This window comes from Dromiciops gliroides, chromosome 5 (genome assembly GCF_019393635.1).
Source record: "Dromiciops gliroides isolate mDroGli1 chromosome 5, mDroGli1.pri, whole genome shotgun sequence".
Classification (NCBI taxonomy): domain Eukaryota; kingdom Metazoa; phylum Chordata; class Mammalia; order Microbiotheria; family Microbiotheriidae; genus Dromiciops; species Dromiciops gliroides.
This window is the reverse complement of record NC_057865.1, coordinates 94,586,251-94,601,147: the sequence shown is the minus strand read 5'-3', so window position 1 is coordinate 94,601,147 and position 14,897 is coordinate 94,586,251. Positions and strand designations below refer to the sequence as shown.

The window sequence follows — 14,897 nt, the reverse complement described above, 5'->3', positions numbered from 1 at the left end:
GATCACAGAGGCAGTATATGTCAGAAGCAAGACTTGAACCTATAGCTTCTTGGCTCTAAGGTGTGTTTTCTATTCACTATATGATGATATCTCTCAATATCTCCTAGAAATGGCACAAAATCTTTTTTTTTTCAAATTTCCCAAAATAAAATGTGCAAGTTTCTAAGTAAATGTTTTTCACTAATGGTTGCCATGACAGATTTTGGATTTTAGAAGTTTATCTAGTACCTTTCATAAAGATAATTCAAATTCATATAGCGTGTTCACTCTCCTGAGAAAAATCCTGAGATAGGCAGCACAAGGATCATTACCCTCATTTTATAGATAAGGCAACTGAAGCTTAGAGATTTTGAAAGACTAGTCCAGAGCCATGGGACTAGTCAGTTCCAGAGCCTTCAATCCAGGTCTACCATACTTTCTACTATGTCATAGTACTTCCTATAGAATCACAGGGTTAGATGGGGTCTTTGGGCATTCAGCTCAGCCTCCTGCTTCTAGGAGAGTCACTAACATGTGCTCAAAAGAAGAGTACTGATTTCAAGATATCATAGTTCCAGGGAAGAGGGGATAGTCTCCAACTAAATCCAACAGGATTCTTCCAATTAGTGGATGATCTAAGCCTTTGACTGTGGCATACTATGATGGTGTTAGTATCCCTGTGAAGGTTAGGGACACAGAGTCAAGTGGAATGGAAAAATCAAATAGATCCATTCTGCTTGTTTCTAGCTTAGTTAAAAGATATGCAAGAACAAAGGTTAAAATGGAGTTTTCAGGATACTCTGTGAATTTAATATATTCATACTCAAGCTGTTCTGAATAATAACATGAATTTATCTAAATGGAAAGAAGCCTAATATCTTTAAGGAAAGAAAGTTGATAATCTATTGGGTTACTAATGTTTCAACTACCCCCTTAATATCTTACTTAGACCAGATCTAAATCTCTCTTGCTACAATTTTTGTTCACTTCTTACTTTGTCAAAATAACTCTTCGTGATTACTGAAATCTTGAAGCTAAGGTAAATAATCACAATTCCTTTATATATTCATTACAAGTTCCTCTGGACCATTTCTATGTCTTCCACATCTATTCATTCACGAACTCATGCATTCTGTCTATCAAATAAAAGTGAGATGAGATAGTTTAGCTCTTAATGTGACATTGAGCCTAGGCTTCAAATCCCTGGGGAAACTTTTAGAGTATGTCTAGGAATCAGAAGACTTCTGTTCTACAGAGGGCTCTAATTCTAACAGTCTGAAAATCCCTTAAGTATTAAGTCTCAATTAGGTCCTTAGCACTGAGCTAACATCCATGGGGGTTACAAAGGAGACCTTACCCTCAAGGAATTTACAATCTAGTACAAAAGAAAGCAAGTCTATTGTATAGCTAGGAAAGCATTGGTACTGGTATCCAGGGGCCCAGGTTTCAATTTCCCTGGAAATTGAACAAATCACTTAGCCTCACTGAACTTCAGTTTCTTCATCTGTTAGAAAAAGAAGAGGGAGCAGGATTATACCATTTTTGAGGTCTCTTTCAACTCTTATGGGACCTGGCTTCCTAAGTCCCTAATAGCACAAACTTTACTATTATACCATATGACCTCTAAAGGGGAGATGGCAGGGGGAGCAGGGCTTAGCTGTGGTCATTTTACAGAGGAGAAAATAAGACATAAACTCACAATCTTTCAGGTTAGTTAGTCTATCAACGATTGGTCAAGAGAAATGGAAAATTATCCAGGAGCCAAGTCAGTCTATCTGACCAATGAGGAGTTTAACTAGTACATTGTTTATCTCTTTTAAAATGTGGCTACAATCTAATAAATAAAGCTTGAAGAGCAGGAACTTCCTGCCTCAAGAGCTGATCTGAAGAATAAGGAAAATATTACATTTTTTTCCTGTTCTCCATCTCTAGAGAGATCCCTCCTTTCCTCTTATGGATTTAGAGAACTTTATGTGAATCAAGAGGCAAAAGAAGAAAGTTCCTTTAAAAACAAAAACAACAAAGTGTTCTTGCTCTGTTTCCTCACCAGTCCTAGTAGCCTGTGATCTAATCTGACCCGGACTAGATGACTTCAGAGGCCCCTTCCAACTCTGATATCCTGTGATTCTGTGAGGCAAAAAATAAATGAGTAATTAAAAGATTTTTAGAAGTAAAAAAAAAAAAAGCTAGAGAGTGATCCATCAATCCATTTAATTCCTAGAATACTTAAATTCACAAACATCAGTTTTAAAACTGTAATTTTACCCAGGATGATACTGTTCAACTTTTTAAAGCCTTTAGAAGATTATCTTATGATTTGCTCTTTTATTGTGTTTTCTCATCTCTGTGGTTTGGGTTCCCCAGAACTGTGGTCACATCAACAGAAGAAAAATCGTTTGTTTGTTTCTAATCCTCCATGTATGGGGGTGGAGGAGAAGAAGGCCACCCATTTATGAACTTAAAACAAGGGATCCTTCTTTTGAGGTCACCGATACTGGGAGGAGGATCTTCGAAGTTGTAGGTTATTTCTTTGTCACCTGGGAGCTGTTGTTGCCCAGATACGAGCTTGGAGAAAGGACGTGAGGCTGGGCAGCAGCTCCTGGGCAGCAACTTGCCCTCCGGCCTCTCATCCCTTAGGGGCCCCCAAGGTTGGCAGGGGAGCCCACGGGGGACTAGGGGGCGCCGTGCTGCTGCTGCCCCTGGCCTCTGTCCGAGCCGGGTCCGGCCTCTCCTCACTAGAGATGGAGACTGGGGTCCGGGCTATCCCTGAATGGGGGGGGGGGCGGCGTCCTGCTTTCCTCGGGTCTTGGCTGCCCGTCCCAGAGAGAGCCCGCAGTGCGGGAGGCTCCCCTCTGCCCTCCCCAAGGAGGGCAGGGATTTCTCCACCAGTAGGCAGGGAGCCACGGATGACGGGCTGCATGACCTTGGGGCAGGTTGTTCCCTCTGTCTCCCCGAACGGCCGTCGGTGCGCCTCGACAGCCGGTCTGAGAAATGGGGAGAGCGGGAGCGGCGGCAGGGTCCCCGAGCCGGAGCCGCCCGCCCCGGGGGCCAGAACGAGCCCGCTCCCCGGGGGCCCGGCCCCGGCCCGGCATGACAAGCCTCCGCCGTCCGGCTCCCGCGGGCCGGGGGCGATGTCCGCAACCCGGAGAGGCCGCGACGTTCCCGGCTCGGCTCCCCCGGGAGTGAGGGGAACGAGCTCCGGCCGGCGCCCCTACCCCCGATCGCCGCGCCCGGACCCCCCGCCCGCCCCGCTCCCCGGTTGGGCCCGCGCGGGGGCTCGTCTCACCCGAGCAGGCGCCGCCTCGGCCATGGCCCTCGGTCTCGCTCCCAGGCCCCGGGGAGGCTGCGGCGCGGAGGGCTCCGGGGCGTCCGGCCCTTCCCCGTCCCCTCCTCCTCCGCTCCCTCCCGCCCCGATCCGCACACGGGACCCGCGGGGGCTCGGGCCCCCGGGCCGGGCCGCGCCGCGCTCTCTGCACGCAGGGGCCGGGCCGCGCCGTCAGCGCGGAGGGCGCGGAGCCAGCGGAGCCCCGGAGCCAGGCGGCGGCCGGGCAGGGGCCGGAGGGGGAGCCGAGCGGAGCCCCCGGAGCGCCGGCCCAGAGCTGGGCCGCCCCCGCCTCCGCAGCCGCTGCGGCCCGGGCCCCAAGCTCAGCCCAGCCCCGGCTCGGCGGGCTCGGGCTCCGGCTCGGGCTCCGGCTCGGGCTCGGGCTCCGCGCGACGCTCTCGCCCCAGCGCCCGTTCAGCAGGGGAGCTGCACCGCAGCTGCCATGTTGATACAAACTGCATCCTGGGAGGCATGTCCCTCTCCGGCCGCTTAAAGAGAAACGCGCCGAGGTTCCGCTGAGCTCGCACCAACGCGGACAGCTCCATCTACAGCTGGTAGGAGCGAACAGTGCAGGCAGCGCCGGGCGCGCGCCGCGCGGACACGCCCCGTGAGCTGCCAGGCGGGCTAGCGGGCGAGCGGCTCCCCTGCACGCCGTCCACCGCCCACCGCCCGCCGCCGTGGGGCTCACTCGCCTCCCTCACCTGCAGGCTTCCCCCACCTGCACTCCTCTCCTCTACGACGACACGGAAAGAAGCGATAAGGCGCTCGCTCCTGGACACTCGAATACCACTCGGACCCTCGGTACTTCTCCTTGGCCCTGGTGCTGAAAGAACCGAGAAACTAGGAGTTGGGGAGCTATGCCGTCGGTGCCCTCTGTGGCATCCTCAACGAGTGGTCAGCCAGCCTCCAGCCTGGGTAACTCACTATGAGCTTGAGGCAGGAGTTCATTAGCTCTGTGTGTGTGTGTTCACGGGCCACTTTGACAATCTAGTGAAACTTAGGACCCCCTCTCAGAATGTTTTAAATGCATCAAATAAAATACATTAGCCTATAAGGGAGAACAATTCTATTGAAATAGTGTTCTATAAATGAGGTATTATATGTTACATATATGTATATATCTACATATATCAATATCTGTCTATAGCAATCTAATTTAGGTGTGTGTGTACATCGGGTGTAGAACTCCTAGCTTATGGGAAACTTATGAAATTAAATGAATACATGTGAATTGTATTGTAAGTGTTAAGTGTCTGAGGCTGGATTTGAACTCAGGTACTCCTGACTCCAGGGCCGGCGCTTTATCCACTGCGCCACCTGGCTGCCCCTTAATCGCCCTTCTTAAAATGTGGTGCCCAGTACAGAACACAGTACTCCCTATGTAGGGTGACTGGGAGAAAGGGAACCATCATATTCCTCATTCACTCATTCAATCAACAAGCATTTTAAAAATGTTTATTGTGGACTGTGCTAGGTATAGCTATGGGGATAGGGGCCAGGACCAGCAATTCCTTTCAGTATTGAGAACTTCCGGGTGAGGAAACTCCCTTTCCTAATGCTGGTCACATTTTCCCTGCAATTTAGAGGCTTATCGAGTTGCCTAGAGCACTGGCAGGTCAGGTTGGTTGCCTGGGGCCACACTGGGTCGAGCAGGAGGTGAGTGGCATCTCTGTCCACTGCCCATGAAATACAAAAACAAACATGAGAGTTGGTGATCTCAAGGAACTTAGATTTCAGCAGGGGGAAAAACATGTCTGCATCTATGTCTATAGAAAATAAACACAGTAATTCTGTGGAAGAGACACCGGCAGCTGGAGGAACCAGAAAAAGCCTCATGGAGGAAGAATTTGGGCTCAGCTTGGAAGCAATTCCTTGGGACATTCTAATTTAGACACTATCTTCCTCTTAATGCAGTATAAGATTATGTCTGCATCCTACTAAAAGCTCCAGTTCTTTTTCTAATGAGGATAATAATAGTACCCACCTCCCTGGGTTCTTGAGAGGATCAAATGAGATAATTGTAAATGCTTAACCAATACCAAATAAATGTTAGCTATCATTATTGTCAATACAATCTGGGATAGGAGAGGAGATGGGGGGAAGGGGAAGTAGTTAATATTCTAGTTCACTTTTTTTTCTTGTATTTTATGGATGTTTTTTGTTTTTACATCACATTTCTTTCTTTTTTCCCCCGATTTCATCACAGGCATTTTTATTAACAGACCATTAGAAAAACAATCATGGTAGCGACCTTTAGTTCATTCTTCTAATAAGCCTGTTGAGCTGGTCTTCCCTGTTACCAGCATCTCCACCTTCCACAAAATGAGTAGTCCTTTTCTTCATTCCACCCCAAGGAGAAGATAATTTGAAAGGCCACAAGAAGTTGTTGGCAGCTTTGAAGTGCTTGCCAACAGTGTAGATCTCATGAATCAAGTCCTCCAAGCAGATAATTCCATATTTACCTAGAGATTTTGCAATTAGGGCGTTATCAGTAAGGGCAATTCTCTGTTTCTTGATCTTGCCACAGCCACATTTGTAAATCAAGTCATTCACAGATTTCAGGTTTGGATAACCCCACGCAATGGATGGTTCCGCAGTTCTCAGCATGTTCACTGAAGCCTTGTTAAGCTTAACAAAGGTGCCGTTGAAAATTTGGCAAAGACAAAGAAGCTGCAATACTTCTCAGACCTTTGGGCTAACACCTTTGATACCTCTGATACTGCTCACAAAAGCTAACTTGGGTTCAGCAGGTACACAGGAGTTGCAAGCTTTGCGTGCCATTACCCAGCCAGCCGGATTTCATTTCTGTACATCTGTTTGTACTCCTTGTGGTAAGCTTTAGCTTTTTCATAGTTAACTTTTTTCCGTATTTTACAGCCACCTTCTTCTCCAGGCGGTTTGGCCTTCAGTATCACAAAAGCCTTTCACCTTCTCAGAAGGGATTCTGGAGCAGATAGAACCTTCTTTTCTTCTGCGCCCGCCATGATTCCATCTGGAAAAAGAGGCATCACATTTATTTCTGAACTTTAACTTTTCCTCTCCGCCCCCCACCCCACCCCAGACTTCCTTTGTAACAAAGATTTTAAAGAAAAAAAAGAAAAGAAAAGAATTCAGCAAAAACAATCGACATATCGACTGTTTGGCAATATATGTAACATTACACACCCAGAGTTCCCCATCTTTGTGATGGAGTTAACCATCTCAGCCTCAATTTCTTCCTCTATGAAATGAGAGAGTTGGATAAGACGACCCCTAAGGTTCTTGTTATCTCTTAAGAGCCTATGTTCAAATGAATGAGAATAGGTAAGGTGCCTGCCTGTCTTTGTCTACTAGGTCTGGAATGCACTCCAACTTTAACCTGATACCTTGAGAATCCCTACTTTCCTTCTAAACTCCTCATCTCCCCAAATGCCAGTCCCCCCCACATTTACAGTGTACGTATTTATATGTACTTATTACACGTTTTCTCCCTCTCCCCCCAAAGTAAGCTCCTTGGGAGGGGGGGTGTCAGAGACTGTTTCATTTTTTTTTTTTTTTTAGTGAGGCAATTGGGGTTAAGTGACTTGCCCAGGGTCACACAGCTAGTAAGTGTTAAGTGTCTGAGGCTGGATTTGAACTCAGGTACTCCTGACTCCAGGGCTGGTGCTCTATCCACTGCGCCACCTAGCTGCCCGACGGTTTCATTTTTTGTTTTTGAGTTACCAGCGTCTAACATAGTGCCTGGCATATAGTAAGTGCTTAATAAATGCTTGTTGATCGATTGTTTGCCTCCATTCTCCCATTAGTAAAGCACCTTATTCCCCTGGATCTCACAAAGCACCTTAGACCCTTCTTAGATACACACACACACACACACACACACACACACACCATTTGCATATTTATTCAAAATTTCCAAAATTATTCTTCTCTTCGTTCCCCACCCCTCCATTTTTCCCTACTTCCCTCTGCCCTTCTTCCCAAATACCTCCTAAGACTCATACCTCCTATTCCTGAAAGAGATTATTAGTGTTTTGGTGCTCACTGATCTGTTTAGAATGGTCTCCCCCCTTCCTGTCTCCCTCCCAAGTTCAGCTCATCTGATTCCTACTCAGCTGAAGTAACATACCACTTTCCCCCCCTCCAATTTCACTTTCATAATGTACTCTGTATTGGTGTCTTCGCCGTCCTACTGAACAGTAAGCCCTTTAAGGGTAGGATCTACATCTTTTTATTCTTTGAATCCCCCACAGTATCTAACATGAGCAGGGCTTTGCATATAATAGGGATTATGGAGTGGAATTTTTTTTTGAAAGAGCATCTGGCAATGGGCCAGTTCTTGCACACAGACAAGAAGCTTTCAGGGACACCCTATCTGAGGTCAGAGAAATACAAAGGAAAGAACCCTAGCCAGAATCAGCCATTCACATCTTAATGTGAAGTATTTTAACAAGATTTCCACCACCCACATACTCACCTAGCTGAGGGAATGGGAGTTTTAATATGAAGAGATTGGGGGGGGGACGACAGCTAGGTGGCACAGTGGATAAAACACTGGCCTGGTATTCAGGAGGACCTGGGTTCAAATCCAGTCTCAGACACTTGACACTTACTAGCTGTGTGACCCTGGACAAGTCACTTAACCCTCATTGCCCCACTGAATGAATGAATGAATGAATGAATGAATGAATGAATGAATGAATGAATGAAGAGATGAGGGAGGCAATTTGGGATTCGGGGGCATTGTAAAGTCATTCTACCAGGCTAGATTTAGGTGGGTTGTCACCTTCGGGGCAGAGAGAGCATTACAATGGCAGAGAGGTACCTGGCAGGCTGGTAAGAAGAGAGGATGACAAAGAACAAGACACTAAAATGACAAAGAATAAGGACACTAAAACCAAATGGATGGTGATTTACCTCAGTATATATGTCAGCTTCCTCAGGATCCCATTCTCAGTGACTTCTGGGTGACAAAATATATTTTCAATTTGAAATACATATATATACATACACATAGATATATAGTTTACATACACATATAGTATACATACACACATAGATATATAGTTTTCTTTATCTCTGAAGCACTTAATACAGTGCCTGACACATAATAAACACTTTATAAATGTTCATTGCTGATGATTTTCATAAATGTGCATATATGAAATATATCTCTCTAAGTCCTACAGGCCAATGTTGTATTTTCCACTTGCTCATAAGAATCTCCCTGCCTCTCCAGGCCATAGAGCCTTTTTGTGAGGCCTTCTGGTAATGAATTTTCATTTCTCTCTGCTATAGATGTCATTTTAGGACATGCTAGGGAGGACATTTCAATAGTTTATTGTTGTTATTTTTTTTCCAGGGCATTGAGGGTTAAGTGACTTACCCAGGGTCACACAGCTAGTAAGTGTCAATTGTCTGAGGCTGGCTTTGAACTGAGGTTCTCATGAATCCAGGGCCAGTGCTTTATCTACTTCATCACCTAGCTGCCTTTGTTGTTATTTTAAAGTAAATCATCAGATTTTTACCTCTGGGCTAGAAAGATGAGTCTCAAAATTTTTCCATACCCTACACAAGAAGAGTTCTGATTCAAAAGAGATGACTTCTGATGTCCCTTCCAGCACTAAAACTATGTTTTCTTTGTCCCATGGAGTTACATTCTGTCTGAGAAAGAGGAGAAAAATTTTTCTGCTTGGAAATGCAGGCTAAGGAATGTACTCTCCCCTCTTTGGTCTTGTCTTAGTCACCTTCCTCTTTTTAGCTCTTTCGTCTGATGAATTTGGTCATCCAGTCAGTCAGCAACAGAAAATGTCACACTATGCATTGGAACCCCTACTGGCAATTAATGGGCTTCTGGGGATTTGCCTGGGTTTTAATCAGAAGTCAAGGATGAAAGTTGTGGCTAGCCAAGGATGACCCATCTGGCGAAAGGTGAGAGTGCATGAAAGGAATGATTAGTTTTCAAAAGTTAGCTGCTCTACCATAAGAGTTTTAAAATTTTTAATTTTTTTTTCAATTAAAAAAAATCTAGCTCTCTCCCCTGGCCACGTGTGAGTGGGCGTGCACACACACACACACACACACACACACACACAAGCACCAAGAACAAAATTTTTGTAACAACTATGCAGCTAAGCAAAACAAATTCCCCACATTGGTCACATCTGAAAATATATATCTCATTCAGCATCTGTTTTCTGTCAGGGGGTGTTCTATCATAAGCTTTTGAAAATATTTTCATAGTTTAACAATTCTGATCAATGCAATAATCCACCAGAGAACTTCTAAAGAACTCATGATGAAATATGCCCCTGACAGGAAGGTGATGGATTCGTGGTGGAAAGGCATATTTTTTTGGACATGACTAATATAGGAATTGGGTCTGACTATTTGTTATGTATAGGGTTTTATTTTTCTTTCTTTTTCAATTGGGAGGGGAGTGGGAGAAGGAGAAAATACATTTTTGTTCATTGAAAAAATTAATTTAATTAAAAAAATCTCTCCCCCGAATAAAAAATTAAGATACCACCAAGAAAGAAAGTCCCCCTCCTAAAGAAGGTCAATGCCAAAGAATGCTCAAATTACTGAACAATTGCAATCATTTCACATGCCAAGAATTACCAGAGGTTCAACCTGTTTTTCAAAGAGGCAAAGAAACTAGAGACCAAATTGCCAATGTTTTTTGGATGATGGAGAAAGCCAGGGAGTTCCAGAAAAAAATCCACTTTTGCTTCATTTGCATTTTAACTGAGTCAAAACCTTAATCCAAAGGAATGAATCTCATTGGATCACAAGATTTAGAGCAGTGGCTTCACAAACAGCTCAAATTTCCTCTCTTCTGTGAAGTTGTTCCAAGCTACTCTAGCCACCGGTAATCTCTCCCAATGGTATCTTTTATTTATCTTCTTATACTTATATATTATACCCCAAGAAGAATGTAAGTTCTCCCAGAGCAGGGTTGAATCTACAGATGAGAGGTAAGTGCTCTGCTGCATAGTGCAGGTTATAAGCAATAATTATCCACATTTACAGAGCTCTTCATGATCTACAGTGGGCTTCATATATGACATCATTTATTTCTCCAGATAACTGAGTGAGATGGGTGTTGTTGTTCAGTCATTTCAGTTGTGTCTGACTCTTCATGACCCCATTTGGGATTTTCTTGGCACAGATACTGGAGTGGTTTCCCATTTCCTTCTTCAGCTCTTTTTACATATGAGGAAATTGAGGCAAACAGGGTTAAGTGACTTGCCCAGGATCACCCAGCTAGGAATTATATAAGGTCACATTTGAATTTGGGTCTTCTTGACTCCAGCTCCAATGCTCTATCCCCTCACCACCTAGTTGCCCCAGTCGCTGTCCAAATGCTCTATGTGCAACTGCTTAGCCTCATGCCTTTGCACTCACACCCCAGGACTCAATCAGCCTTGCTGCCTCTTTGGTCATTCCCCAATCTCTCTTCCATCCTGTCTCTTTCCCTACTGTCCTGGACCATCTTGCTCATGGGCTCTAAGCTCTTGCTCAAGAAATATCCTGGTCAGTGCAGCAATAATAGAACAAACCATTCTCACTGATTTAACTTCTCATTGTTCTAGGAAACTCTCTCTAGGACTCTGCCTTGCAGAGAGGGTGCCAACTTGCATTGCGCAAACTTTTTCATGCTTCATATTTTATTGTTGAGGAAACCAAGGTCCAGAAAGGTAGTCAGTTGCTCAGAGCCACAAACTTATTAAGTTGGGACTCAAGTCCTGGTTTTCTGACTCCAAAGTCAGTACCCCTTCTATTGCAAATGGCACCTCCATGGGGAAACAAGGCTAGAAGATCAGGGATCCAAACATACCAATAATTAACAAAACTCGGAACACATGCTCTCTCTCTCTCTCTCTCTCTCTCTCTCTCTCTCTCTCTCTTTTGGGGGGGTGGGAGGGGCAATGAGGGTTAAGTGACTTGCCCAAGGTCACACAGCTAGTAAGTGTCAAGTGTATGAGGCCCGACTTGAACTCAAGTCCTCCTGAATCCAGGGCCAGTGCTTTATCCACTGTGTCACCTAGCTGTACACATGCTCTCTTAATGGCATTGTAAAATCCTGGTTTTCCTTTTACTCCCTCTTTCTCCTCTTCTATGCCTCTAATGAATACAAGTTTTCTTTAAGGCATCCCAGAGCATGGTTCTCAAGAAGGCACTCTATAACTGGAATAGTAAGACAAGGACTTGGGCAGAAAATGAATAATTATATACTTGAGATCACCTTCCAAATTGGGTCTTTTAAAGCAGCATCATTTCCCCTTGTTTCAGTAAGGTTGTATGTTTGACAGTGAGCCAAAAAAGTATGAGTTACATGGTGCAGGAAGTCATTTATTCTCCAAAGAAATTAAAAATTGGAGTCGCTGTCCAAATGCTCTATGTGCAACTGCTTAGCCTCATGCCTTTGCACTCACACCCCAGGACTCAATCAGCCTTGCTGCCTCTTTGGTCATTCCCCAATCTCTCTTCCATCCTGTCTCTTTCCCTACTGTCCTGGACCATCTTGCTCATGGGCTCTAAGCTCTTGCTCAAGAAATATCCTGGTCAGTGCAGCAATAATAGAACAAACCATTCTCACTGATTTAACTTCTCATTGTTCTAGGAAACTCTCTCTAGGACTCTGCCTTGCAGAGAGGGTGCCAACTTGCATTGGTAAAGGGCATTCTCTCCCTTGGGAGTTCCTAATACTAATGAAATCACAGGTCCAGTCCCTGTCCCATATCCGTATTTAAGACAGACATATGGGCTCCTTGAGAGCAGGTACCATCTTATTTTCCTATTTGTATCTCCAGTGCACAGAGCTTTGTACATACCAAGTGCTTACTACTTTTTTCATTCGTTTATTCATATAAATAGGCCTAATCTTGAAAGCTATACCAATGGAGAGCAAACGCTGGAAGGTCCTACCATCCCAGAAAGGCTTTGATTATGGGCTGACGGACAGAGTCTATCTGCCATTCAAGAATTGTCTTAAGTTTGGAGAGGCTTATCACCAGCTTGACCACAGCTAGATGCATTTTTGACCACAGCTGCTTGTTCTGAGCTTAACAACAACAACACCAAAACAAATAAAAATGTCCATATGAATAGTAGAATAGGTAAAAAATATTATTCATGAAACTTCAGGTCTCCACGATGTGTTGTTTTTCAGTCACTTTCAGTTGTGTCTGACTCTTCATGACCCCATTTGGGGTTTTCTTGACAAAGATACTGGAGTGGTAATTTTTTATTTCTCCAGGTCATTTTACAGATGAGGAAATTGAGGCAAACAGGGTTAAGTGACTTGCCCAGGGTCATACAGCTAGTAAGTGTCTGAGGCCAGATTTGAACTCAGAAAGATGATTCTTCCTGACTGCAAGTCTGTCATTCTACCCACTGCATCACCTTGTTGCCCCACCCCTCCCGCTTCTATTAGGTACAAGCTTACTTTTCTTTTTAAGTATATAGTTAAATTCAACCCATAGCTTTCAAAGCTGGCCTTGCTTCTCTGTGCTTCTTTCTGGCCTTCCTTCTGTTTTCTTCTCTGTATTAAAAAAAATGCTTTAATGACTTTTTTTTTGATACTCTATTCCTATCCTTCTTTGTCTCCAACCCTAATCTCATCACTGGAAGAAGGGAAAACAAAGCCCTTCTAACAAATATGCATAGTCAAGCAAAATGGATCTCTACCTTGGCTTTGACGGCAATCCTGCACTCTGTTGCAGCAAAAAAGGCAGCTGGATCAGTCCACTGCCCTGGTGCAACACCCATGCTGAGGCAATCATGGCTTTTCCAAGTCTATGTGTCTATGCCTGGGTGTGTATGGATGTAAACCTCTTTGTGTCTTTTTTGTGGGGCTGGCTAAGAAAGTTACAACTGCAGCATCTTAGGGCCGGGTGGGACCAGAGTAGTCTAGTTCAACTTTCTCACTTGACAAAGGAGGAACATGAAACTAAAAGTTTATGTGACTCCCAAGGCCATACTGCTTGTTAATGGAAGAGAGAGAGGATTAAAACTCAGAAACAACTGACTTTCAATCCAGTACCGCTTTCCATGCTGTCATATGGTTTCTGTTACACTGAGCAGGGAATGTCTCTATTTCATTACTTTCTCTGTCTCTGTCTCTCTTGCTAGGATAGTACCTATTCTGTGGTACCTGTTCTACTTATGCCAGAGCAGCCCTATGACAGCCCTCAGAATGAATACCATTCCTTCTAGAAGACAGGGAGAGAAAAAGGGTGGCTGAAACAACTGCAGTTGAAGGTCAGACATGTGTCCAAAGGAGAGATATGAAGGTTCAAATAAAAGAATTGGGAAAAAATCAGGAGAGAAAAGGGTTTCCCCCACACTGCTTAATTTTTTTTTTTTTTTTGGTGAGGCAATTGGGGTTAAGTGACTTGCCCAGGGTCACACAGCTAGTAAGTGTTAAGTGTCTGAAGCCAGATTTGAACTCAGGTTCTCCTGACTCCAGGACTGGTGCTCTATCCACTGAGCCACCTGGCTGCACCACTGCTTAATTTCTAAAAGGGTGGGAAGAGGCAGGATGGGGAGGGAGGTGGGAAACTCACTTTTCCTTTTTTTCTTCTAGGTTTTCCAGTGTCTAAACATGTCAAACATGACTATTTCATTAGTTAATTAACTTAAACACACAAAGTATTTTCACATCCCCAAATTAACAACAACAACAAAGCATTTGTTGTATAAAAAAACCCCTAGCATTAAAGGCTATATTCTAACAAGGTACTTGAATCCCCTGCATATGTAATGTAAAACTATCCTCCGGTCCTTGAAAGATGCAATGAGAGATAATGTTGCTTAACCACCCTCTGATGATTACTCCTAAGCAAGGCCTAAAACAGGAAGGCAAGTTGCCAAAAGTGTTTGTCATTGTTATAGATAAAGGTCTAGGCTATATATTCTGAGGGCCTCCAGTTACTCCTATTCACAGATGACATTGTGCTGACTGCATCAGGCTCACAACTCTGCAGAGCTTCCAAATTAGATTCATAAACACTCATGAGTTCAACCCAACTATCCACTCAGGACAAAACAAGTGGATGAAGAATGCCTGGTGTCCAGGCTAGGATATGCACTCGGATGGAAAACCCACAGAACTGGATTCTATGGATGAATGATGAGATGGGCTCAGAATGTAAGGGAAAGAAGAGAACAGAATTTCATTTGGGAAATTACCTAGCCTTTTTAATGACCTCAAGCTTCTCCCTGTTGGGGTGTGGGGAATGGTGTTTCAGTTAAATACTAATATTCTTCCAGTGATGCTATTTGGTTATGCATCATGGAATACCACTCTCTGAAGAACAAGGTTTGTGTGTTACCCCCTACACACACACACACACACACACACACACACACACACACACATACACACATGGAAAAAGAGGACTGGTTATGTAGGGACATCAAAGGGTAACATAGTTTGGGTACCTGAGCTCCATCTAATTTCAAGAGCTCCACAGGCCTCTAGCACACTGAGTAAGCTGCCTCTCGAAGATGTATAGGACATGGACAGAATGAGGGATTTCGATCTTTACCATTGGAAGAAATACCCACACCGGCAAGATGATAGCAGCATCAAAAGATTGCAGTAAACTAG

At 44.4% G+C, this 14,897-nt stretch overlaps 1 protein-coding gene and 1 pseudogene across 2 annotated transcripts in view; both read right to left on the bottom strand.

The window, feature by feature from the left end:
* The window catches only part of ZNF777 (zinc finger protein 777), a 28,382-nt gene extending 24,977 nt beyond the window's left edge, over positions 1-3,405 (bottom strand). The window contains exons 1-2 of one of the 2 annotated variants that reach the window (XM_043965505.1): positions 3,266-3,405; positions 2,027-2,106 (exon numbers count right to left, since the gene is read on the bottom strand). Coding sequence is in view for 1 of the 2 variants with exons in the window: in XM_043965504.1 (XP_043821439.1) it covers positions 3,266-3,289 (24 nt within the window). In the remaining variant the exon portion in view is untranslated. The remainder of the gene's footprint in view (positions 1-2,026; positions 2,107-3,265) is intronic. The other variant, XM_043965504.1, reaches the window with a different exon arrangement.
* Positions 3,406-5,493: 2,088 nt separating this feature from the next.
* On the bottom strand, positions 5,494-6,285 carry LOC122727750 (annotated as a pseudogene).
* Positions 6,286-14,897: the final 8,612 nt, after the last annotated feature.